The sequence below is a fragment of the Trichosurus vulpecula genome, chromosome 2, assembly GCF_011100635.1.
Source record: "Trichosurus vulpecula isolate mTriVul1 chromosome 2, mTriVul1.pri, whole genome shotgun sequence".
NCBI classification, from domain to species: domain Eukaryota; kingdom Metazoa; phylum Chordata; class Mammalia; order Diprotodontia; family Phalangeridae; genus Trichosurus; species Trichosurus vulpecula.
In genome coordinates this window covers 62,038,184-62,065,504 of record NC_050574.1, presented here as the reverse complement: position 1 = coordinate 62,065,504, position 27,321 = coordinate 62,038,184, and the positions used below count along the sequence as shown (strand labels likewise).

Below are 27,321 nucleotides of genomic sequence, written 5' to 3'. Positions count from 1 at the left end.
AAAAGGGCCCATATGGATAAAAATGTTTATAGTAGCTCTGTTGGGGCAAAGAACTAAAAACTAAATGCTCATCATTTGGAGAATGGCCGAACAAATTATGTTAAATAGTATTATACTTTAAGAATTGATGAAAGGGATAGTTTTGGAGAAAACTGGGAAGACCTGTATGAACTGAAGAAGTGAGCAGAACAAGGAAAATTTATACAATAACATTTTAAAGACAAACAACTTTGAAAGACTTAAAAACTGTCATCAACAGAGTAACCATCCATGATTCCAGAGGATCAATGATGAATCATGTTATCTATTTCTAGGAAAAGAGGTGATGGACTCAGTGCAGAGTGAAATAGTTTGTGTTGTTTGGACATGAACAGTGAGAGAATTTGTTTTGCTTGAGTGTGCGTATTTATTACTAGGAGTTTTTTTTTTTTTTGAGTGGGGGGGAGAGAAGTGGCAGGGAGAAAAAATAGATTTTTGTTAATTGAAAACAGATTGTTTTGGAAAGACATTGAGAATTGGCAAGTACTCACAGGACAGCATCCAGGACAGGTGAAAAACCTTGGATTCATGTCATACAAGGACTAGTTGAAGGCACTGGGGATGTTCATCATGCTGAAGAGAAGACTAGGGCAAGGTGGGAGGGGCCCGTTGAGCTTACTTATTTGAGGGGCTGTCCTGTATATTAGGAATTACACTTGTTTTTGGCTCAGAAAGCAGGAGTAGGAGCAGTGAGTGGGAGCCACAAAATGGTCAACAGAACCCTGCTGTCAGGAGAAGCTGATGGCCAGCCACAAGTAGAATGGGTTGCCTTGAGAGGTGGTAGGTTCTCTCTTTATCCAGGTTCTCAAGTCAAGGCTAGATTACAGGGGCTCCTAACTTGGGCATCTGTTAGGGGGTCTGTGGATAGATTTCAGAGAGATTGTGAACTTGGATAGGGGGAAAATTACATCTTTATTTAGCACTTCAGAATCCAGTATATTTAAAGACATTATTTTGAGATAGGATCCATAGACTACCTAAGGGGTCATGACACAAAAAATGGCAAAGAATCCTTGGGTTTGTTTGATATATTGTAGTGGGGGTTCCTTTTAGTTATGTTATGAGTTGGACTAGATGTCTGCTGAAGTCCCTTCCAATACTCAGATCCTGTGATTCGTAGTCTATCCATCTATTGGTAATTGAACCATGAAGTTCACTTGTAAACTACTAATCTTTCAGGTTAGGTTAATATTCAGTCTAATAAAGAATCGATAATTGCCAATTCCTTTTGTCCCCCTTTCTGCCACTCCCACCCTCAGTATAGAACTGGAAGGGGACCACCATGGCCCATTTCATTTTTCCTTTGTTTTGTGGGTTACCATGGCCAAAGACTTTATCGCCATTTGGCCAGCCTCCTCATGATGAGCCCCTGTGTTCAGCTGGTCAGCTTCTTGGAACATAGAGTCTGTTTCCAAGCTTTTCTATCATGGTAGAACCTGCTAGATGTCACACCTGCTAGAATAGGCTTTGAGAACCCAAGGGGGAGGGGCAGAGAGAGAGAGAGAGAGAGAGAGAGAGATGAAATAACTTCCCCAGAAACATCCAGAGTGAGCTGCAGAGCCATTTCATGACATTTGAATTGAGCTGCTTGAGTCCAGGGTTCTTTCCACAGTGCCAGAGAAGTCCCTAACTAGCTTATTTTGGGATGCAGCTTTCAGTGCAGAGGGGAAGTGCACCTCTTCTCAAGGACTTGATTATCAGCATACTGTGACTGTACCATCCCTGCTCTCATGGCTTTGGGGGAATAAAAAGTAGCTCTTCCCCATTTTAGTCTAGCAGTTTCATTTTACTGATGAAGAAACTGAGATCCAGAAAGGCCAGGTAATTTGCCTCAGGTTACACGAGTACAGCCAATACTAGAATTCAGTCCAGCGCTTTCTGCTGGACCGTTAGGAGTAACCATATCATTTGCTGGCCTTGCAGATACTTTTTGTAATCTCTACAATTAAGCTGAGCTGGATGTCTGTTGGCCTGCTCTTCGCCAGCCTGTACACCTAGGTACGTAGTGTTGTTTAGGAAAGCTGCCACCAGGCTAAGAGAAGACACTAACACAACTTCTAAAGGGAGTTGATGATAAAAAGGACTGTAATTTGGTCAGGAATTCTGGGAGGTGGATTGTCTCATTGTAGAGAAAGTAAAGGAAAAAATGGTGGTTGGGGAAAAGGTGTGGAAAAAAACAGAAGTAGGAGATGATTTAGGTTGGAAAAGGGAGCTCCAGGTTGCCAGATTCTTGGTGATTTAAAATTAGCTTGCTTTTGTTTTCAATTTCAGGTGTATCCTCATTGGTGTGATATATGCTTTTCCTGCTTTGTCCAAGGCTCCTGAAAACCTATCTCCTTTTTCTTCTCTGACCTGTTTCTCCTCCCACCGTTTGCTGACTTGTTCCTTCTCTCACCTTCGACAGCTGTGGTTTTGAGTTTTGGGATGGGGAAGGAAATTCAGGTGACAGGACATAACACATTAATCAGAATAGTCTACATTTTGATTTCCTTGTATACATCTAAGTATTTATCATTTGATCTCCTAGCACTTTGTATTCTTACACACTTTTCATTCTAGATTGTGTTTATCTGTGTAACATGTCTCCTCTCTCCTACTAGAACTTAGCATCCTTAAGGCAAGAACTATTTTATATTTGTCTTTATGTCTTCTCCATAACCCAGCACAGTGTATTGTACATACTAGGTGCTAGGTTTGAATGAGTATCTCAGGCTGGACATTTGGTTTCTGTTATTGGACCTCGTAATGTGGAAGATGGTGTTGATTCTTAACTTGGCCTGCTTTTAGGAAACCCCACTTGGAACTGGCAGCTTTCCTGTTACACTTTCAGATAACTCCAGAAGTTTACTGCTCCTATAAGCCCAGAGATCCAGGTTCCCCAGAATAGAGAGTGAGGGTGTCTAAGGCAGTGGACACAAAGCTACATTTGGGTCTTTGGGGTCTGATCACCCAAGATAAAGGAATGCATAAACACAAGTGGTTTTGTGCACACGGTGCTACATGGTTTGTAATTTCTCTCATCTTTACTACTTTGAAAGATCTATGACTTCAGTGCTGTGGCTGTTCCCAGGGTGCATATCAGAAACCCACTGATACCTTAGTTTTCATGATTTCCTGTGGCCAAGAAAATTCACCACTTAGCCTTCTGGTGATGAACTTCTTTGAACTTAGACTGGTTCCTTGACAATAGACACAGTCCATTGCTGTATTTGTCTTCAAAGGCTTTCCAGTTTGATAGGAATTGTCAGAGCTTGTTATCTGTTGAACCTAGGGCTCCTGTGATAACATGAGGCATTGGAGTAGGACTTTATTTAGGGAAGTGAGACCATCTTAGGCTCCTGGTTTTTCAAAATTTTAAGGGACCTCAGAGGCCATCTAGTCCCCCTCTCATTTTAGAGAGGAGGAAATGAAGGCTCTAGGGGAAGTGACTTGTTTGAGGCCACTTGGTAAGGGAGTGATAGTCAGGACCAAAATTCAGATCTCCTGATTTCTGGTCAGATGCTCTTTCTGCTATAGCATACCACCTTTTTTGAGAAGTTTTTTTCCATGTTTTGTGTCTTTGATTTCTCCATAGTCTCCAGAATTGGACCTTCTTTCTTTTCATACTTCTGGTGAACCAGCTTTGAGGCACATCTTGTCAGATACCATGCTCTGGTATTGTGGAATGGACAATGTAGTTTTTGCTTTTAAGGCATCCTAGAAAGGAAGATTTATATGACCTCTGAAGGCTAACGTCAGCCACCCCCTAACTCCCCCCCCCCCCCCATTGTTATTAGGATTCATGCATGCATGGAGAGTGGAAAAAGGAACTTAATTACTGGGGAGGGGAACTGTAACCCTGCTTGAATAGCTGGTTGAAAGTCCTGGACCCACCCCTTAGCCTTTAAAAAAAAAAAAGATTTTTCTTGCATTTGCTGCCAAAGGGTAGCAGAGCCCATATAAATACCATCCTTCCTCTGGGCGGTGTGAGACACTTCTACTTTTGGTTGTACAGGTGCAAAACAGAGACTCTAGTTTCCATGCGATAGCTTTTTTGGCATTGTTTTGTCCTTTGTTAGAAAAGTCAGTTCTTTGAAAGAGCAAGACACGGCAATTATAGGTGCATGGGTATTTAGAGAGTTGGCTTTATAACTTTCAAGTGCTGACCAATAAGTACCATTTTGTATGAAAATACCAGTGTTACCATGATATGACTTCCATTTAAAATTTGAAGGAGGTTTCGTTTGTCGCCTTGAGCCCTGAAATTCTCATTGTTTGCCTGTGCAGTCGCTGTATTTTGACTTTGGGTGTCACCATCTTTCCCCAGGATTATAATCACGACCAAACATGTTGAACACTCCCTTGGATCTAGTTCTCCTGGTAGTCTGTGGTGGCCTTTTGGAAACCATAACAAGTCTTGGAGTGAGAACATCTGTAGTGACCTGGTTCTGCATCTTTTCTCCCAAGAGACTATGGTTTAGGTGGCATGGGAAGTTGTCTCCATACAGTCTTGAGCTGCTCCAATGCATTTGGAGTCTGTGGGATGAAAGGAGTTTGTCTCAGTAAGCTACACTAGATTTATTCATTCATTTTGAGAAACAATCACGGTCAGTCATTGTTGTTTGTTTGGCTCATTAGTGTGTTAGCCAAACAAGGTGTAAATCAATTTTTGTAAAATCTTTTGAGAGTTGAGATCACATACATAATATTTGGTACTTGAATTAGCACTTGGAATCTTAGGAGTTGAAATGCCTTTATAAACACTGGACTCTGGGAATTGGGAAACCTGGGTTCAAACTTACTCTGTTACTGACTAGTTGTGTCTCCTTTGGGCAAGTCATTTCCCCTCTCTGGGTCTTAGTTCCTTCTGTCAAATGAGACTTGATCAGTAAAGTCCATTCTAACTCTAACATTCTATGATTGTATGTTATGTTATAATGTTTTGGCCCTAATATTTACCCCCATAACACACTTGCAATAGTCATTGCCATTGAGCTTAGGGCGATCTGGAATTTGCAAAGAGCTCAGTATGAACATAAGTAGGATTCTAATTATGCCAAATGCAGATTTGGAACTTAAAATAACTCCTGTTGGTAGTTTTCAGTTTGTGTGTGGGGTTATAAAAACAAGGTTAGCTCTTTTTAGTTCTTGTGTGTAAGCCTTTTTCCCTCCCCTTTAATAGGAGTTCTTTAGTTCACAAACCATGGCAGAACACATTTTCAAAGCAGTTCATGGAGATTTAGCCATGCAATTTATTTATCCCTGCTCACCACGCAAGTCTCAAAACCAGATAGTCAGATGGCTGCTGAGGGAAGCTATGATAACAGCTGGTCCTTGAGGGCCCAAAGACCAGAGAGGAAGAAGCATTCTTTGGGGTATCTGCGCTGATAGTAGACAGATGGAAATGAAGAAACAAGAAAGTGTAAAATGCCAGGGTGGTCTAACATATCTATGAGATTTAAGCTTAGATATTTTCCCCAGGAAAGACCTTATGATGAGTGAGATTGCTTAGGAGGAATTTTTGCTGTTCCTTGTCCCTACAGAGACCCCAACATTTAAAAAGACTCTGAAAAAAAATTTTGGACACAAACTAGGTATTACTGGTAGTAGAAAGAATGCTGGATTTAAAGTTGGAGGACTCAGGTTGAAATCCTGACTACCACCAACTGGTTCTGCAGCAAGTTACTCAACAACAACGGGCTTTAGGTTCCTCTTCTGTGAGTAAGAGTGAGGTTTCTTCCAGCTCTAGAGCCTTGCAAACCTCAAAGCACCATATAAATGTGAGCTGCTGTTATTATTTTGGCAGGTGGTGTTCAGTAAAACCTTTTTAGAGTGAGTAGGTTGATAGCACCAAAACTGTTTGTGGGTAAAATCACAACAAAGATCTGGGAAACACTGGTTAACAGAAAGAAGACATCACTTCCTCACATTTTGCTAATGTCAAAGGTTAATTTAAAATATTAATGCTGAAAAGATTAATTTAAGATATTAAATCTACTAGGCAAGAATACATGTACATATTGTAATTACTTCCTTTTTACAATTAAAGTAATTGGATTATATTTAATGAGCTATTTACAGTTAATAATTAAAAAAGACTTATCTTTTCAGTATTCCCCATGTGCAGAAAGAGATGGGGGAAACTCACTGCTCTGATATAATTATCTCAGCTCAAACTAAACTTGAAAAAGGCACTCTGCTCTTAAGAAAAAGGGGTCAGAACAATATTTTCAAATGCTTGCACTTCATGAATAGAGCAGTAGATAACATGAACGTAGGAGTCAAGCATTCTGATTTCTAATCCAGCCTGGTCTCTGTATATTCTTGGGAAAGTCACTTCATTCCTTTGGGCCTCAGTTTCTCTTTTTTCTTTTTAATGAGGAGGGTTGGATTTGATTATGGATTCTTAATCTTTTGTGTGTCATGGACCTCTTGGCCAGGCTGGTGAAGCCTATGGACCCCTTCTCAGAATCACTTTTTAAATTCATAAAATGCAGGGGAATTACAAAGGAAGCCAATTATATTGAAATACATTTATCAAAATATTTTTAAAGATGTTAACACTATAACACACTGGAAATTACCCGGTAACATGTGTTTTAGTTAATTTTAATAGGAGGTAGCAATATGTCACATTTCTTACATAGTTTTATGCTTGGTAAAGTATTATCCTTGCAACCCTGATGTAGGAAGTATAAGTTTTATTTTCCCTATTTTACAGTTGAAGAAAGTGAGGCCCAGAGAAGTTTAGTGATTCACCCAAGGTCATTCAGAAAGATGCTAAAGCTAGGACTCAAACCTAGGCCTCGATGCCAAATTGTGTTCTTTTCCCTAAACCACACTGTCTTTTAGAGGTAAAAGACTAGGTACCCCGCCTCCCCAAAAAATCCTTAGTGAAAAGATTTAATGGGTTGAATGGTGCCCAAGGAATTAAGCTTAAAGCAATTCTCCAGGACACCGGAGATAAAACTAGCCCATCACAAGCGCTAGAAGCTTACATGCTCACCTCTATGAAAACAGTGGTTTATTTTGAAAAGCAGTAGGAGCTGAGCATGTTTTCTGAGGTCGGTGCTTTAAAATGATGAGTGTTTATGTTGTTGAAAGTGAAACATTTGAGGCCCCTGAGCAGCTGGCTAAAGTTAGGTGCAGAGAGGGAGAGGCAGTGTGTTATCCTCATTAACACTCTTATCAGTTCTGGTATAAATATGTCAGGAAGCCTTTCTTGTGTTAGCCTGTTTGGGAAAATTAGCCTGCGAAAGGTAGCACCCCTTTACGTGAAGATGGGGGAAGTATGGGGATACTTGGAAATGACCTTCATGGTGGAGTGGTGGTGGTGGTGGGTGATGATGAGTTGTTTTTCAGATAGCCACAATTTAGATTGTTCATTGAAGAATGTTTTGCTCTCAAAATAAATGGAATGAAAATGCTGAATTGTTTTACTGTTCCAAATGGTGAAATGCATGAATATCAGAGTTGCAAATGACTTGTTTAGATAGTCTAAACCCCCCATGCAATGAATGCTTCCTTGATAAAACATTCTGTCCACCCCGGCCTGTTGTTCTGATTGCTGTATTTGTCATGGTATCATCATTCTAACCTGTGTTCCTAACTTTGTAGTTATCTTTGACTACTTCTCCCTCATCACCCTTTGCTTGAACTCCTGACGTCTCTGGCCATCAGTCTGTCCTGCTACCCGTACATCCTACAAACCTATTGGCAGGTTAATCTTAAAATGTTCATCATTTCCACTGCCCTAAACTTTGAGTAGTTTTTTGATGTCTATAGGATGACGTTAAAAATCTTCCTCAGTCTTACATTAACCCCTCTTTTTAAAAAAAATTAAAAATTTTTTATTTATTTTGTTAGATATTTTCGAGTAACATGTAAAAAAAGTTTTTAACAATTATTTTTTTTTAAATTTGAGTTCCAAACTTTCTTTTTCCCTCTTGCCCCTCCCCTCCTTGAGAAGGCAAGCAATTTGATTTCGATTATACATGTGAGGTCGTGCAAAATACATTTCCATCTTAGCCATGCTGTAACAGAAAACATAACCAAAAATAAAACAATAAAAATAAAACATTTTTTAAAAAGTATGCTTTAATCTACATTCAGAGTTGATCAGTTTTCTGTCTGGAGGTGGATAGCGTATTTCATCATGGGGCCTTTGGAATTGTCTTGGATTGTTGTCTTTATCAGATCAGTTGGTCACCCTTAAAGTATTGCTGTTACTATGTATAGTGTTCTTCCAGTTCTGCTATTTCACTTTGTATGAGTTCATAAAAATCTTCCCAGGTTTTTCTGAAACCATCTTGCTCATCATTTCTTTTTTTTTTTAAATAACTTATTTATTTTTAGTTTTCAACATTCACTTCCATAAGATTTTGAGTTTTAAATTTTCCCCCCCTCCCTCCTCTTGCTCTTCCCTTTCCCCCTCTCCAAGACGGCGTGCAATCTGATATAGGCTCTACTTGGGAGGAGCCACGAGAAAGAAGAAACAAACAAAAGAAAAGAGAGAAAATGGTATGCTTCCATCTGCATTCAGACCCCAAAGTTCTTTCTCTGGATGTGCATCTCTGCTTATTTCTTACAGCATGGTAGTACTCCATCACAATCATACAACAGCTTGTTCAGCCATTCCCCAATTGATGGGCATTGCCTTGATTTCCAGCTCTTTGCCACCACAAAAAGAGGTGCAATAAATATTTTGTGCAAATAGGTCTTTTCTCTTTTCTTTGATCTCCAGACCTAGTAGTGGTGTTGCTGGGTCAAGGAATTATGCACAGTTTTATAGCCCTTTGGGCATAGTTTCAAATTGCTCTTCAGAATGCTTGGACTAGTTCACAATTCCACTAACAGTGCATTAGTGTCCCAGTTTTTCCACATCCCTTCTAGCATTTGTCATTTTCCTTTTCTGTCATGTTAGCCAATCTGAAAGGTGTGAGGTGGTATCTCAGAGTTGTTTTAATTTGCATTTCTCTAATCAGTGGCGATTTAGAGAACTAACTCTCTCAATCTACAGCCTTCATATACCTCAGGCAAACTGGATGATCATGGAATCATAGATTTAGCTCTTAAGAGGACCTTAGAGATCACCTAATCCAACTCCCTGACTTTACTGAGGAGAAAATGGAGATACCCTTTGCTTTTGCTCAGATACCTCTGCTTTTGCTCATATTCTTATCTGTATGGAATACTTCCCCCTTTCTCCCCACCCTTCACCCCCAGCTTTGCCAGTTGAGGCCTCTGAGGCCTAGCTCAAATGTTGTCTTCTTTGTGAAACCTTCCTGGATTCTTCCAGCTGTGAATGTTCTCCTTTCATCGTATGTCATATCACTTTGTATTTGTGTTTGTACACTATCTAGTAGATTGTAAGCACTTTAAAGGTAGGGGCTGTGTTTAATTTTATTTGTGGTTTCCCAATGCCATAATGCACTGTGTGTAATGAGCACTTAAAAGTTTGAATGAGTAAATGAATGTTACTCATAATCCCTCCCCTCAATAATCAATAATCCTTCAATACTAAATAATTTCTCCCCTCAAGGATTTTATTCTTTTTGAGGCAATAAGACCTGAATATTCAAATCTGCTTTGAGGCCTGCTGATGGAGAGATTACTTCCTGCTGGGGTAATCAAGGAACCCTTTAGAATGAAATGACATTTGAGTAGGACCTTGAAGGATGGGCAAGAATTATAGAATTGTAGTTTAAAGGTCCCTCAGATCTTCTAATCCAGAGGTGTCAAACTTGGCATTCTAGTTCTACTCAGATTAACATGTGTTAGGAAATATTTAAGAATAAATAATTCAGTAAAACATTGATACTGTTAATACCTGGTTTTCTCAGTCAATAGGTACTGCCCACCTAGATGTACAGTTTAATGGCCCCCATTTTTTTGAGTTTTACACTACTATTCAGTCCAACCTCCCACCCAGTGGAGGGAATGAATCCCTTCTATAACATTCCCAAAAAACATCCTGAGAAGGGTTCCATAGGCTTCCCCTAAGGGGTCCATTACTCAAAAAAAGGTTAAGAACTCTTGATTTAATGAATAAAGCTGAATTTTTGCTCATCTATGGGCAATTTGACCTCATCTAGAAACCTAATTGTTGACTTGGTAGCAAGCAAAGAATTTAGGACCCAGGCTGGTTTTCTTTTAGGAGTCTTCTGTCTCAAGACATTTCTTCCCCTACCCCCCAGGCAGTCTGGGTGAAGTGACTTGCCCAGGGTCACACAGCTAGTACGTGTCAGTTGTCTGAGGTGGATTTGAACTCAGGTCCTCCTGCCCCAGGACATTTCTTTTACATCTTTTTTTTGGCTCTGACCTGTTATTTTATTAGCATAGGAAACTCACTGGAAGGAAATTCCCTTTACCTGTGCATATCAAGCAGTATCCATGTTAAACCAGTTTTCCTTCAAAATGTTTATTTACATTTGCATGCAGAGCCCACCCTGAAAGGTGAGCAGCACTTTGTTTCTACCTCCTTGAATCTAGCAACTTTCTTCTTTTGATTTAGTACTAAGAAATTTACTCTGATTATTTGCAATTTCAAGAATTTACCAATTGACTAAGTAGGCTATTCAGATGCATTTGTTTACTTATTACAATCCTTTCTGACCCCTTTGGAGTTAGGCTACCCCCTTCTTATTTGACTTTATGACACCTTTTCTCTCCCTCAAATGTATTGTATGGCATTCCCTGTTTTTTTTAAGGCAAATTGAAATTCATATGACTTTAAAAATTGCATAACACCTCCGGATGAGTAGTGACATGAAGTTGGGCAGCTAGTTGCTCAGTGCTAGGTGTGTATCTCAGCTTTGTAAATGACTCTTCCCTATTTATGCTAAACAGCTAGAGAAGGCGCTCATCTCCTTTATTTGTTCTTCCCATGGAGTGGATGGACTAGTGAAATTTGAGTACCTCGTTACAGATTTGGATTGCCTGATCATCACCTTACCTCATCTGTAATGCTCTTTCCCCTTCTCACTGTGTATCTAAAATCTACCCTGCTCAAGTCTTTCCCAAGGAGCTCATAAAATTCTCTCCCTCTTTGAAACTCTTACAATGCTGTGTGCAAGGGCACAATAAAGAGTTTGGAGTCCGAGCCCAAAATCAGAAAAGGTATTTATTACTCTTTCTCATGAGAAACAGTAGAGGTTGGGGGCGCTTTAATTATATTTTACGTTTATTTGGTCTGAATAAATGGGTACCTCCCCTGAACAGAGTACAGGAGAGTACAAAGGACTCAGATGGTCGCCAATCCTCTTATAGACCCTCCCTTCAAATCTCCCGCCAGGCTCTTCATTGGCCAGATACAACCCCCTCACTGCTTACATCATGCCTTCCTCAAATGGCTTGTTTAAGCATGTATACCAGCCTCTGACCTTTCACCGGACCCACCTGAGGCCTGGTTTCTGCTAGATCAGAGCTCTGATTAGAAGTAGTTCCACTCAGTCACCTGACTTACATTCTGCTAAAGCTCGGGGGAAGGGGGAGGAAGAGGAATACTTTCAACTCTGTGGAAACAAGACTGTTCCCCCATCTCTTACAATGCCTATATTTATCAGTTTACTGTATACTGACCTTTGGCAGTCTTTATTGATTTGTCATGTTTCCCAAACTAGATTTTGAATTCCTTGAAGGTCATAGTTGATTGATAGGATCCTACCTTGAAATTCCTGTTATGGAGTGCTGGTGCCTCCCTCATCTATGCAGTCCCTTAGTACTCCTCTCACATACTTACGGTTTTCTGACTTGTATTCCATTTATCCTTGTTTCTGTTTTAGCACCTGATTGTAAGCTCCTTAAAGATAGGGAGGGTGTCTCAGTTATCTTTGTATCTCCTCAGCACCAAACACATTGTGTTGACCCTAGTAGACATTTAGAGAAGATTGGTGGTTTGACCATTACTGGGGAATGAGTAGTAAGTGATTGTAGTCCAGAGTGACTGACTTCAAACCCTCTAGTAAAAGGGGGTGGACAGGGAGAGAGGGTGGCTTATTTTCTCTTCTGTTTAAGGGCTGATTCTTATAAATCTCCAGGAATGTGAGTGGAGAATGGGCTCTCATGGAAGGGAGTATCTACACAGCTGCCCTTTGCTGTGGATTCTTCCTTAGTTGCTGGCAGGCATGGCCACCAGTGACCAGTGAGTAGAACACAGTTTCAGGGGGGAATCCTTGTTGTGGCTGGCAGAATAGAATAGGGGGTGTGGAATTGCAAAGCAGTTTGCTCTGTAATCTCACTCTCTGTTGCTTGGATATAGTTGTGATTGCTGGGTCTCTCTCCTCACTTTGGTTGGTGTATGAACAGTTCACATCTCAGATTGCTGCTTCTGACTGCTCAGTGACCACACGGTGTGTTTGTATATTGCCCTGAGCTGTCAGCAAAACATTCTGCTGAATTTTCTTTTTTGTTGTTGCTGTGCAACCTTTTTTTTCTCTGGCCTTTTGCAGTTTCGTAAAGTCGGGTTCTTTTTTGGCCTTTCTAGCCCAGGGAGGGAGCAGATACTGCAGACAGAAACTTGAAATGTGAAGACATCATAGAGATTAAAAAGAACAGTTAGACTGTTGGCAGGATGAAATGAGACTTACTCAGTGGCTTGATGGGAATTTCGGTTTTGATTATCTCCTTCCTTCCTTCCTTATTTCTAAAACTGCCACTGTGTCTAAGCCACCAGTAGTTATTCCTCTTGGCTTGTCCAGGTAAAGCTTAGCTCTTGACCAGTATCTGGTAGGCTCCTACCTATTAGAGTATGGAGGGAGAAAAGACCTGAGCTCCATTCCCAGTTAAGGGAGTCAAGTAGAATCAGCCACTTTTTCATGAAGCCCCAGCCTGGGTGTATACACATAGTGCTGGGTTAATGACTCCTTGTTCATTTGAGAGCACCTAGACTGCGTTACTTCCTTCAGGTAGTCCAGAATTTTTAGTCACCAACAACTTGGTATTAGCTAGAGACAGGAAAAGTTGTGTTTGAAACTGAGCAGTGGTTGGTGCTTGAGTATATTATTGAAAGACTTTTAGTGACCCGAAGATGAACCATCAGATAGGTAGGCTGGACAAGTTTTTCCCTATTAGACTTCCCAGGTAGTCTTAATGACTCCAGACCTGGTAACTTAATACTCTTAAGTATTGGCTGAAAGGCTAAGACAGTTGTTGTTTAGTCGTGTCCAACTGTTTATGACCTCATATGGGGTTTTCTTGGAGTGGTTTGCCATTTCCTTCTCCATTTTATAGATGTGGAAACTGAGGCAAACAGGGTTAAGTGACTTGACCAGGTTCATCTGAGGCCAGATTTCAGTCCTCCTGACTCTGGGCTCAGCACTCTACCCACTTGGCCTCCTAGCTTCTCACAGGTAAGACTGTAAGAGTACATGAACTCTAATGGGAATCGGGGGTAGGGTTTCTGCATTTATGAGTAGAACTGGACTTCAAAGTTTATATTTGATTGTTTAGGGGAGAAAAGTAGAAAGGCTGAAGTAGTTTGAAGTTACTAGAACCACGTATTTTTATTTGGAGTTTGCAAGAAATTTATTGCTAGTTTGGGCAGGTAAAATGTAGTTGGCTCTCTATACAAAACATTAGAGCTGGAATGGAAGAGAGAGATCATCTAATCCAAGTCCTAATTGTATCGATGTTAGCAGTTTCAGTTTAATATTTGAATGGTGTATTTCACAGGGTTGTTGTGAGCATGATGCTTTGTAAACTTTAAGGGGTCATATAAATGTGTGGTTGTTGCTGTTTTTCCTCTAGTACCTGCCTCGTGGTAGTGCCTCTAGATTTTTCAAGGATATGCTAGTGGGGACATAAGCTCTGGCGGCCCCTGACCCCCAACCTGGAAAGGCTTCCTGGGCCAGGTCCGAGTTTGGCCACCAGGTAGTCAGTTTGGGGGACATAGCAACTCATGAAACTAACTAAACTAAAGATATAGGTCTTTGGAAGTTTTGTGATTGATCATTTAACTGCACAAATATAGTATAAACATAAGAACTATTATTATTCATAATACTGTGCAGATCCCTACTGGGTATATAGTCAAGATGGGAATATAAAATTTTATATGAAGAAATTTTTCTTAAAGACTCAATGCTTTCATAAATGAACTTGGTTTCACATGATATTTCTGGATACTATACCAACTATACTTTTATACTAATGAGAAACAGGATCAGTAATGTTAATAAGCATTTATTAAGCACCTACTTATGTGCCAGGTGCTGGAGATACAAAGAAGGGCAAACACCAGCCCTTGCTCTCAAAGAGAGACAGCATGCAAACAGCTGTGTACAAACAAGATACATTTAAACATGGGATGAATTGGAGGAAGGCAACTAGCATTAAGGAAGATCAGAAAAATTTCTCATAGACAATGGAATTTCGCTGGGACCTGAAGAAAGCCAGGAGTTGGCCATGAGGAGGAAGGGAGAATGCTCCAGGCAAGGGAGGAGCAGCCAGTGAAGACATCTGGAGTCGCTTGTATGTCCCTGGAGCTCAGGGATGGAGTAAGCTAAAAGAAGAGCGGAGGGGCAGTTAGGTGGTGCACTGAGTAGAGTACCAGCACTGGAGTCAGGAGGACCTGAGTTCAAATCCGGCCTCAGACACTTGACACTCGACACTAAAAGAAGAGCGGAAAGGTAAAGGTGGGAGCAGATTTGGAAGGACTTTGAATGCCAAACAGGATTTTACACTGAGTCCTGGAGATAATGGGGAGCCACTGACATATATTGGATATTGATGCCGTGATCAGACCTGCATTTGAGGAAGATCACTTTGACAGATGAATGGAGGATGGACTGGAGGGGGTTGAAATTTGAAGTAGGCAGATCCGCCAGCAGGTATTACAGTAGTGTGAAGTGTTGAGGGCCTGTGCCAGGGTGGCGGCAATGTTAGAGAAGACGGAGTGTATTGGAGAGATGTTACAAAGGTAAAATCGACAGGCCTTGGCAACAGCTTGGATGTGGGAGATGAGGGAGAGTGAAGAGTTGAGGATGACTCCTAGGTTGCAAGGTGACACGTGGGTGTCAGGAAAAATGATATTGCCCTTGACAGTTAATATGAAAGTTCAGAAGTGGGGAGGGTTTAAGGGAAAAGATAATGAGTTCCTTTTTGGACATGTTGAGTTCAAGTTGTCTACAGAATATCCAGTTTGAGATGTTTAATAAGCATTTTGAGATGTATGACTGGAGGTCAATAAAGAAGTTAGGTCTCGGTAGGTAGATCTGAGAGATCTGCATAGAGATGATGAGGGCACCCACTTTAGGTATCAGGGATTAATAGGGCTCGGTGGCAAGGGGATCTACCTGAGGAAAGCAGAGAAATGAGGAGGCAGGGGAGCCTTTAGATCATCTTCACACCTTTCCCCCTGCACAGCTGGGTTGGGGCTTGAGAGCCTGCCTGGGCAGGTGAAGAATAGTTAGGTAGAAGAGAGCAGATCCAAAGTGCCATGGGCTGCTTTGGAAGGAGGAAAGGTCTTTAAGCTGGGGCCGGATGACCATTTGCCAGGGTCGTAGTATATAGCCCTTTGCTTTGTAATTTTCCGATGGAGTTTCCATATAATAACGCATATTGCAGTTAATCTGTATGTCTCGTTTCTCCTACTAGACTGTAAGCTCTGTGAGATCAGATGGTATTTGTAAAGTGCTTAACTTGGTGCCTGTCATATAGTAGACACTAAATAAATGTTAGCAGCAGTAGCTGCTGCTGTTTTTGTTAGGTAGTTAGGTGACACAGTGGATAGAGTGCTGAGCCTAGAGTTAGGAAGGCTTGAGCTCAAGTCTAGCCTCACACACTTACTAGCTGTGTGATCCTGGGCAAGTCCTAACCTCTGTTTGCCTCAGTTCCCTCACCTGTAAAATGAGGATCATAATAGCACCTACCTTACAGGGTCAAATAAGCTGATGATTGTGAAGTGCTTAGAACAGTGCCTGCCACAGAGCAGGTGCCCTTCTGTTTCACCCAGTGCCTGAAAGAGCGCTCCAGACACAGTAGTGGAGCAGATGCTTGGTTAGATAAGGATTGGACTAGGTGACCTATTTCTTCAGTACTTAAAGGATATGTGAATTCACTGGTGCAGGTGTTAACCTCTACTGATAGAGATTGAAACTCCTGGGTGCCTTAGCAAATGTTCTCATAGGTTGTTGTGGCTCATAAATTTCACCTAGTGGCTAGCATTTGGTGACAAGCCTGTCAAACTTGGGTTGGTTTTCAGATGAATGCTACATGGCTGCTAGTCCCAAGGCCTCTCCAGTGTGGTGTGGCCTCCTAAAGCTCCCATTCCACTGGCATAACCTGGCTCTCCGTAGCTCAGTGGAGCCTGCAAGGAGAAGGATTGGTTTTAAATCTCAAATAAGCTTCTCCTCTAGTTGCCCCGGTCAGTTATCTTCTTTGTTCATAAAATCCATCCTAAGAATTCTACTTCAGTCTTGCAGGCCCTTCTGGGACATTTGTGTTGTGACCTAAACTGATTTGTCAGTAACTCTTTGTTATGTGTTTTAGGAGAAAGAGACTGGTTATATTTGTATATTCAGCCCCACCCTGCATCTCAACAGGAAGTGGGTGGGTGCCTAAGCCTATAATGAGGCATTCCTGCCTGTGGTTGCTGCCTGGTAGTGAAGACTCTGCATGCCACAGTAAATTCATCTTTCTTTAAACATTTCAATAGCCAGACTCAATTATGTGCCCACCCTCTTTGACTTAAACTGGGAGTGAGGGAGGGAGGAACATTGTAGTTTAAATTCCTATAGCCATTTGTGACCTCCCCCCCTTGATTAAATGAAATATCCACTAAAGTCTACCAAAAGAAGGCTTATAAAAACCAGGCTTATAAAACAAACCCCCTTTCTCACCTGCCCCTGCCCGTGCCCAGAATGCTGTCATCTGTAGAATAGGGAGAATGCAGAAGTCCTAGTTGACACACATACAAAAACCTCCACATTCACCCCATCCCCTGCCATTGCTAATCAGCTTTTTTGGACTGCATTTCAAAGGCAAAATGCTACAGGAGGTTTAGCTCTGGTGGTGATTGTTGCTGTAGCTGTAAGTTCCTTGCTGTTTAGGCAGTGTCGCTGTTGAAATCTGCAGGTATCATCAGGGCTGACCTGACCTTGGTTCAAGGAAGCTTTATTTTCTTTGGTAAATGGCTTAGAGAAAGGCATCCTTGCAGGAATGATCAGGTATCTCTCCTCATCCCTGATGAGAATAAGAATTCAGAGTTTGGGCCCAAGATAGCAGCCCCCATCCCTGTTTTGGGTCTTGGGACAGGGCAGAGCTTGCCTGGGGAAATCAATCAAACAACTGCTTTGACATAGCCAGAGGCCTTGAATTGTGGGGGTGGCTCCCATGAGGTGACTTAGGGCTTAGGTTTAGCGTCAAGCTGGAACATTGTAAGATTTCAGGAATATATCAGGCTTCTCTCTATGCCTACAAACACGGGACAGGCTCCAGTGCTTTGTCATGACCCAGAGGGCTCTGGAGTTAGTTCAGATGAAGACTGGGAAGGCCAGGATGTCTTTGGTTTCCAGCATTTTCCTGCTCTGTACTTAGGCAGAAAATAGCCAAGGAATGGGAAAGGTGGGAAGAGTATTTCTGTCTGTAATGGGAGAGGGGGGTGTCCTAGAGCTGCTCAAAAAAGTCAGTCTCCTTAGGGAAATCCTTTCAGGCTTCTGCTCAGCCCAAGAGATGGGTTAAAAAGCAACAGCAAGCAACTCTGGGCCTTTCCTAGAACACCCCTTTTTGTGCCACCTGCAGGTCCTGACCTCAGGTAAAACGAGGCCTAGGGAAAGAACTAAATCACCTTCAGCTTGGTTTTAAAGTGTAGGTAGGCCATGTCAGGAGGTGATAGCTTGGGTGCATGGAAGAAAGTAGAAGTTCTGAAAGTTGAATTCATCCAGCATTTATCAAATTCATACTATTCACAAGGCCTTGGATATACAAGATGAGAGTTACTGCCCTCAAAAAATTCACAGTTAAATAAAAGAATGAAACATGCCTACAAATAACTGTAATTCAAAATGGAAAACCATCAAGTGCCTGAGAGGCCAAACCCAATGGCTTAATTGATTCAAGGACAAGAAATATGGATTCTAGCTGGTGAGGTCAGGAGGAGTTAGCACCTGACGACACCAGGATGGAGAAGGATGTCCATAGTCAGAGATGGAGGGGGGAATGTAGTCCAGATGAATGCAGAGGATTATGGTAGAAAAAGGTTAAAAAGGGAAGGTGTAGATGAACCATGGAGGGCCTTGAATGCCAGAATTGAACGGAGTTTGTATCCCACTACCTCATGGGGAGGCACGGTAGGGTAGTCAGAGGTTCAGAGTCCTGGCAGCAGCTGGGTGAAGAGAGAAGTGGAATGAGGCAAGGAGCCTAGGTCAGGGCTCAGAAGGACCTTGGAGGGGAGACCAGCTTTCCCTGATCGATCAAGTTGTTAGTGCCTCCTCCAGTTACCTCATATTTATTGTGTTTGTAAATATTTTGTATTTCTTTATGTGTTGTTTCTTCCTAGAGGATATCAGGTAAGGCTTTTGAGGGCAAAGCCTGCTTTGGCATTGGCTTTAGATCCCTGCACTTTGAATAGTACATGCAGAGGAGGTGATGAATTAATGCTTATTGATTTATTGTTGATGTGTAAGGACATTGACGTGGAGGAGAGGCGAATAGCTTGGCCAGGCCTTTCTCTCTGGTTTTTGCAGGAGTGATGTCTTACCCCTTTTCCCTCCCATTCAGCTCTCACATTCTCTGACTCCATCTGGGCTTCCTGGTTCCCAGTCCAGTGTTCTTGCTATTGTATAAGACAGCAAAGATTCTAAAGCTGCTCCACACCAAGTTTAATTATGTTTACCTGTGGCCTAGTGCAAATGCTATAAACTTCATCTGAATGTTAGAATATGTGGCCTGGATTTTTGTTGTTACAGTTGCTGTTCACTGCATCCATGGGCCACTGATCCAGGAGGGGTCACCGTGCGGATAATATCAAACGGCAGATGAAAGAGTAGTCATTACTGTTTGGCTTTGGGAATGTGTGGCATGATTTTTATTTCATAGCAGGGAATTTTCGTTAGAGAAATATTTGTTTTGCTTACGTGAAAATTACAATATTTTAATTCCCCGTGCACATGCCACATAACCACCTGATTGTCAGGAAGGCTGATTTTGTGGGGAGTGGGTTAAAAATTGGTCATGGGCAGGCTAGCAGTCTACTTTGTAATAATTCCACACCCAGGAGCCCAGATCTCCCTGAATGAACAAATACTTGTGTAGATAATTGACCATATTTGAGTTTCTGTACCTTGGGTAGGTGGAATAACAGACCATAGTAAAGTGTTTGTGCCATATTGCATGGTGCTTCAAAGTTGCTGCCCATCAGACATTTGCCCAGACCGTCTGGAATCCACAGTCCCTAATCAGGTATCCAGAGGGAAAGTCTGGAATAAATGTGGTGCCAATGGCCATGCTCATCTTTACCACATTCCCAGAATTTCCAGGCTGTCTGGGCCTTTGGGAGAGGCCAGGACAGCTTCTCAAGTGACACACTGATGTGGCTTGCAGTGGTGACTGAGTTATCCTGGTCCACCCTTGCATTTCTGGTTCTACTGGAAAAGTCAGAAGTTTGAGGGCATAGAAGCCCCCAGGTAGCAGTATATGGGACCCAAGGAGGCTCTTATCTGTGTCCCTCTTCTCTTCTTTTTTTTTTAAATGTATAAACTTATTTATTTTTAGTTTTCAGCACTTCCATAAAATTTTGAGTTTTAAATTTCTACCCACCTTCTTCCCCTCCCTCCTCCCCAAGAGGGTATGCAATTTGTAGTCATGTTGTAAAGAAGAATTTGAACCAATGGGAGGAACCAGGAGAAAGAAGAGACAAAACAAAACAACAACCAAAAAAAGAGAGCAAATAGTAAACTTTGATCTGCATTCAGACTCCATAGCTTTTCCTCTGGATGTGGATAGCGTTTTCCATCATGAGTCTTTTGGAATTGTCTTAGATCTTAGATTGCTGTGAAGAGCTAAGTCTGTCAAAGTCCGTCATTGCGCAATGTGGCTGTTACTGTGTAGAATGTTCTCCTGGTTCTGCTCACTTCACTTAGCATCAGTTCATTTAAGTCTTCCCAGGTTCTCTTTCTCTTCTACCAGTAATAGCAGATGACATTGAGATGGTACTTGATGACTTACACATGTTCTCATTGGATTCCCACAGCCCTGTTCCCATTTTCAGTTCTCACCTAACCATTTAGTTACGGAAACCCAGAAAGCTGGTGACCCTCCCTGAGAGTTCGTGTTTCACATTCCCTGGGTCATAGCGGTTCAAGGAAGGGAAGGGATGGAAGGGATCAGCTGGAGGGAGAAGCCTGGGATCCCAGTAAGAAGGGCCCTGGTTTGGAGAGGAACTTGGCAGAGGAACAGAATGGAAATTATTTACTTACATACTTACAGCATTCAGGAAACACCTCTGCACCCCCAAGATAGGCCCAGCTGCCATGAAATGACTATTAAAGGGAGGTTCAAAGTTATGAGCAAGCAGCTGATTCTCTTGGTTCTTGAGCTGTTGCTGTTGGTGACAGGAAATCTTGTTCCCCAAGCTGTTGGCTTCCTGTTTTATTTTTACTCAGAGCAGATCAGAATGTCCATAACAAGGAGCAGTCTGTTCCAAAGGGTACTGCTCCCCCTTTGAGCCTGAAGGGCTTCATTTTACTTTTTCTGAGTCGGTATCTTGGTCAGCTTTTCAGATCTATGATGATCAACTTGGTTTAAGCGTTTTGTAGCTGGGGCCAATCTTTTGGTGATTGAATTAGTGTTCCGTCTCTGTTTTAAGGCTTTTTGTGTAAGTAAGCCTGTGCCTTTGCCTTTTAGAAGAATCCTAGCAGTGGGAACTTGGATAAGCTGCTGTGTGTCCTGACTTTTCACCATTTCTCTAGTACAAAGGCCATTAAACAGTGTTAGATTTCATCAGTTTTATAGAATGTGAAAATAGGACCTGGCCATTGTAATTTGACTGTAAGTCAAATCTTTTTGGTTCAGAATGAAGCTCCCTCCTACCCTTGTAAAGCTAGGAACTTGGTAGATGAAGTCTAAAACAATGGCTCTGGGGGGTGGGGGGGAGGGGATTTCCTAGGGAAAGGGACTCATCCAACAGGATAAGAAACAGTCACTGGAAGGTTTCCTTGTTGGCAGGAGATGTTTCCTGCTGTCTCAAGAGCCTTTCAGCCCAGGTATATTGTGCCTAGACTGGAAGGAGGAGAAAAGATATTGGGGTGGAAGGGACGGGGGGAGGGCAGGGTTGGGAATATCACAGCACATTTTGCACAGCGTTGTGTTTGGCATATTGAACAGGCGAATTTTCTTTGACGTTCTTTCATTCTGTCAATTTACAGACTAAACTTTAGTGGTGTTAGTAGATTCTGGCAGCAAGTACTTAGTTGCACATTTAACAGTCACCCATCAAGGAAGAACTGGAAAGGTTATGTCCTGACGTGTATCAGTGGAAGGGAAAAATCACTATTGGCAGCTTGATTTCATCATGGAGATACAGATGACAGAAGCCCTTTTTTGATCCTGTACAGTTGGTGGCCTGGAATCTAATCTGTCCTAGTTACCATCCTTGCAAGGATGGTGTCTATGCCATCCAGTGACTGCTGAATGGGTTTTTCTCTAATCCTACCCCCCCCTTGCCTGCTGAGACGATATTTGGCCAGGGAAATTCTTGCCTCTCAAAGATGGGTAGGTTTCCATTGCTGCATATAATACCAACAAGCCTTATAACAGCTAAATCTTACTCTTCCCCCCCCCCCCCCACAATCCCCTTAAATATAGAAAAGGAGTCTGCTTTTTTAAAAGATGGGTCAGGGAAGGGAGGATTCTATAAGCTGTTTCAGATCAGAGCAAAGGAAAAAAATATCACACAACCCTAGTGTGCCTGGAATTTGTGGTTGAGTAATACTTTCCTGTTATTTCTTTTTTAGGTTGTTTTTCATCATTCAGAACATTGCCTGAAGCAGGTCCACCATGCCGTTAGTAACGAGGAACATCGAGCCAAGGCACCTGTGCCGTCAGACGTTGCCTAGCGTTACAAGCGAGCTGGAATGCAAGACCAACATCACCCTGGCAAATGTCATTCGACAGCTGGGCAGCCTGAGTGAGTACCGCAGAGAGCCTGCGCTCTGCCCTCAGGGGTCGTTGGTGCTCTTTATTTAGTTCCTTTTTCCTCTCATGTTCCTATTTCTCCCCCATCTGCCTTCCCTAGGTAATGCAAAAATATATTTATTTATTTCCCCCCAAAAGAGAGTTCCTTTTGAGTACAGATTTCTTCCCTTCAGTCCTCTCTTTACTGCCACCCCCTTCCCCACCCCCCCAACCCTCATCACCCCACCTGCTTCAGAAGACATCCGTGGGCAGGGTGGTAGGAAGGGCTGCAGCGGGATTGCAGATGGAGTGACAGAGCAGAATTCTGTGTAGAAAGTGGGAGGTTCACAGAGCGGCATCTTGGGTCGGAGAGTGTGCCTGGGATTGCAGGAGCTATTTGATGGAGCCTCACATGTTCCCATCATCCTCAGCTCTTTGTTTCTCTTCCCCTCCCTTTCACAGAGATAGAAAGTCAGCTTGGGCAATCTCACTGGCTTTCTCTCTCTTTCTCTCACTCCTCTTTTCCTCCTCTTCCCCTCCCTCTCTTACACACAGAGATTTGGCCTGTCTCAGCCACCCTGTGTCATAGGCCCTAAGGTCTGAAAGTTAAGGGTACAAATTACTTCTGCAGTCTCTGGGGAGTGTTAAGAGTTTTTGCAGGCTGTATGTGGTAATGCATATTGTAACTACAGCTAGTCCTCTGTCTAACCCTGTCTGCTCTGAGGCTGAGAGAAAACTACCTTGATAGTCATTTTTATTTTGTTTTCTTAATTGGCAGAAATGAATGAATCTTGCCCTGGGTGGGGTGAGCGCATGCATGCATGCATGTGATTCAGATTTCATTCTAAATCGACTTTGTTTGCTTGATGCCATGATCTGGGAGTGGCAAGTGTTTTGATAGGCTTTGCAGTTGTCTGATACCACTACTGCTTCCATGAATACCTCAGCTGAAATGCCATTTTGGTGATCTCCCTTAGCAAACACATCTTCATGAATCATTGCAGATACTCCTACTGCATCAGGGCCATGGGTGAAGGGACTAGAATATCAGTAAAGCCTATGTTCCCCCAGATAGTAATAGGTCCTGCCTTTAGAATAGCTGGCTGCAGAGACCCTGCTCTGTGGTCAGGTGATCTATGAGCTCTGAGATTCCTAAGCTGTCATCTCACCCAGGGTTGATTTCAGTTGATGGAGGGCTTAGGAAACTATGGGTGGGGCCTAGGAAAGATACAGAACCTTGACTCCTTGCTTTACACAAAGGAACATTGCCAAGCAGGTACAAAATGCTTGTTAAGAGGAGCATGCTCCAAAGCAGCCGAGAGCTTTACTTGATCTTAAAGGCGTCAGTTCTGCCTTGATAGCACTGAGAAGGCTGAACAAATACTGGACTTGGGGAATTGGAAAACCTGGGCTTTGCCCTGGTCACACTCTGGCTCTGATGTTGTGTCCTGCTCTCTGCTGATGACCTTGCTCCATGCAGGCTACCCTAGTAACCAGTGGGATATGTGACTCTCACGTGGAATAACAGAATATTATATCTTGAAGGAACCTTTGAGACCATCTGGTCCAATCTCATTTGAGGGGAGGACATAGAGCCCCTGAGAGGTTGTGACTTGTCCCGAGTCATCTAGTATGTAAGAGGTAGAACTGACCCATAAATACTGGCCTCCTGATCCCTGTCCTCCTCCTCATTTCGCTGTACTAGGCAGCTCCACAGAAAGCAAATACCACATGTGCTTTGCATTTGTTTTCCCATTGGTATGGGGATGGCTGGGTTACACAGAGCCATCCATACTTGCTCGCCCCCTCCCCCTTGTGACCAACAGTATGCATTTATGAGAGTTGGCCAGGCAAAGGATGTAGTCTTGGCCCGGAGTAGTGTTTTTCTTCACTGTGAAGCTAAATGGTCTACACGAGAATCAAATCCATGAGTTTGGCCTCAGTAAGCACTGAACTCTAATAAGATCTGCTGCATCTGATAGAGAAATTTTAATTGGGTTAACTGTTAAAGAACAGGACTCCAGATTCCATACTCTCCTTACTGTAGCTGACCCACAGGATCCACTTTTTGCCCCATTAGTGCAGTATGATCAGCAGTCTTTATAGTTGGTTGCACTATTTTGAATAGCTATGGTAGTTGTGACTACTTTTTTTTTTTAAACACATCTTTGTTAGCTTCTTGGCTAGTTAGGACCCAGGGCAAATCCTGATAAAATTGGACTTGTAGCACAACCCAGTACCCTTTAAGAGGTATTGTAGGAGATTGTCAGCTGTAGGAGACTCAGATCTGTTGTTTGGCATAGGGCTGATTGAACCATCTATCCTGATGGCTGAATGAACGAATTTATCAGGTATCAGTATTTTGTTTTTGAAGGCTGGTGCTTGAGGGACAAGATAGTTAAATTGATGGTTGGAGTTACATTTAGAAACTTTCTCAAGCCTTAGGTCTTTAATATTTTGCTTTCCTTCCAGGCATGCCAATATTGTGTGACCCAAGGATTCTGATTCTAATTCTCTTCCAGGCTTTGCTTTCTGTGTCAGTCTTAGATGTAAATGCCATAATAATATAGTAGTATTCTCTTCCTCCTCTACCATCTCCCCAAACCCCAACCACTTTTTCCTTTTTGGGAGCAGGAAAATCCTAGCTAACCTGATCGTCCAGATGGGCTCAACAAGTTTCTTAAGCACCTGCCATGTACACTGCTGAATGCTGGGGCACAAATAAAGGCCAAAAAGAAGTTCCTTCTCCAGGAGCTCGCAGGCTAATCGGGGAGATAGCTTGCAAACAATTATGTACAAACAGGCTAGAAACGGGACAAGTTGGAGATCATCACTAGAGGGAAGGCACTGGCATTAAGAGTAATCAGGAAGGGCTTCTTGAAAAAGGAGATATTTTAGCTGGGACTTGAAGGGAGCTTGGGAGGCCAGAAGATAGAGGTGAGGAGAGGGAGAATTTCAGGCACAGAGGGCATCCAGTGAAAATGCCCAGAGTCGGGAGATTGGGACGTTTGTGCCAGGAACAGCAAAGAGACTAGTGTTCTTGGGGCAGAGTAAGGTGTGAGATGATTGGAAAAGTGTGGAGGAGAAGGGAGTGGTTCTAAAGGACTTTGAACACCAAAGGATTATATGTTTGATCCTGGAGGTGATAGGGTAGCACAAGGACTTATTGAATAAGGCAGACCTGCTTGACCTCTCAGTAGTAGGTGAACCGGAGTGGGAAAAGCCTTGAAGCTGGGACACCCACCAGCAGGCTCTTCCATAGTCCAGGCAGGAGGTGATGAGCTCAGCTGGTTGGCACACAGACCTTTGGATCCCAGGGGTTAAGGTTGGAGGGGTTTGGGCTCTTCCTTCTGGTTTTTTAATTTTTTATTTTTTGGTGAGGGCAGAGTTTGGACGTTGTATGGGTAACAGCTATGGCCATGAACTGTTTTCCATGTAGTCGCTCATTTTGGTGCTTTAGCCTTCTAATTACAATTTGCCATTACCTGAAGGAGCCTGGCTGTACAATGTGGGTTTTATGGAACTTAGCCATTTTCTAGACAGGGATCAGACACAGTCCTTAACCCTGCAGTTTGCTCTGCAGAAATGCCTACTGCTAGCCTGATTTGAAATCTCTGAGCCTGGCAGCTTACCATGGTTGTTTAGACCCCCAGACCGGGCAGGATGCAAGAACTTGTTCCTCTCTTGATTAGAAGCCCCTCGTTGAAGTGAGTTCCCCAGCAATTTTGAACTTGTGGCTGATTAATCTTCTACCCTCCAGGTTGTGTAGGCAAAGTGAGCTGCAGTTCACCCTGAAGATGCAGTTTAGCTCCTTTGTAACTGATTTTTCTGCTAGACTTTGAACTGGGATAGAGTATCATTTAAAAGCTAAGAACTGGAACTTGTACTTCAGATAGTCGTCAAAATAATCATCACTGTTCGGTTGTTTCTGGTCACTTTTATTCCTGCCTTACCCTTGGATGTTGCTTGAGTAATATACGTAAAAGACATTCACCATTTTTCTCCTTGACCTCACATCCTTAATAAGGGGGGTGTTTGTGTGTGTGTCTGTGTGTGTCCGTGTCTGTGTGTCACAGAGAGAGACAGAGTGAGAGAGACTTGGCGTGACAGGATGGAGGCAGCATTAAAGTGCCATTTTGTTTCTCTGGTTGGTGGCTCTTCTTAGGTCCAAGATTTAAAATAAGGAAGCCTGTGTCTTTTTAAGAGGGAGAAAAAAAGACAGGAGATTGATCACTGGTATGCTGTTTTTCAAGGAACATACTAACTTTTATTCCTTGGGATGCAGATTTGAAGGAATGCTCTGCAGCATGCTAAATTATAAAATCCAGATTTCACCTAGTAGAGGAGCTTGTACATTGGCTCGTGTTGGTATATACACTCTTGGGCCTGTATGATGTACTTCTGAGTGTTATTGAGCACCTGACCTCCCAAGAGGAGGACCTCTTAATAACTGTCTCCCCAACACTTTCCTCTTTGGTGGTAAGAGTCAAATGGAATGTGCAGGCATGCGGTTGGCTCTCCGGCCTTTCAGTGTCAACTCTTTCTATTCTCTTAATTCTTTAGAGTTGGTTCAGTTTGCTTCGAGTTTTCTGACTTGCTCAGAGATTGCCCAGAAGGCTCCGTTAGTTTTAGAACATCTGCTTGCTGCCCACACAGTGGGAGTGATCTCAGTCTACACTGGCTAGCCTTCCTAGGCAGTGGCAGGCAGCATTGTGATAGATACATGGAGAATGACTTGTTCATTTGTAACCTGATTCCTCTGCTGTTTCTAGGTAAATTTGCAGAGGACATTTTTGGAGAGCTCTTTACTCAGGCAAATACCTTTGCCTTCCGGATGAGCTCTCTAGCTGAGAGGGTTGACCGCCTACAAGTTAAAGTCACTCAGCTGGATCCCAAGGAGGAAGAAGGTAAGGAAGCTGAGCTCAGCATTTGCATGCCCAGCTGAGGAGTGCTGTGCCAAGCTTTTTTCTTTTTCTGATTTCTAGAAAAGTGGGGGCGGGGGGGGCAGGGCGGAGTTCCAAAAATCTGTGGCATTGGCCAGGCAGGGGTGCTGAGCCCTCTTTAGTTCAGCAGATTCCACCCCCAGCCCCATCCTCTTCTCCCCATGATCCACTTCTGTGAAGAGACATTGCACGTTCAGATGGAGTGACTCTTGAGGAAGATGCTGCTGGAGCCAGCCATGTTGCAGACCTC

At 42.7% G+C, this 27,321-nt stretch overlaps 1 protein-coding gene across 2 annotated transcripts in view; it reads left to right on the top strand.

The window, feature by feature from the left end:
* WASF2 (WASP family member 2) overlaps positions 1 to 27,321 on the top strand; it is a 79,376-nt gene that overhangs the window by 33,091 nt on the left and 18,964 nt on the right. For both annotated transcript variants that reach the window (XM_036745075.1, XM_036745074.1), the window contains exons 2-3: positions 21,969 to 22,141; positions 26,901 to 27,035. In XM_036745075.1, coding sequence (XP_036600970.1) covers positions 22,012 to 22,141; positions 26,901 to 27,035 — 265 coding nt within the window. In that variant the 5' untranslated portion in view covers positions 21,969 to 22,011. The remainder of the gene's footprint in view (positions 1 to 21,968; positions 22,142 to 26,900; positions 27,036 to 27,321) is intronic.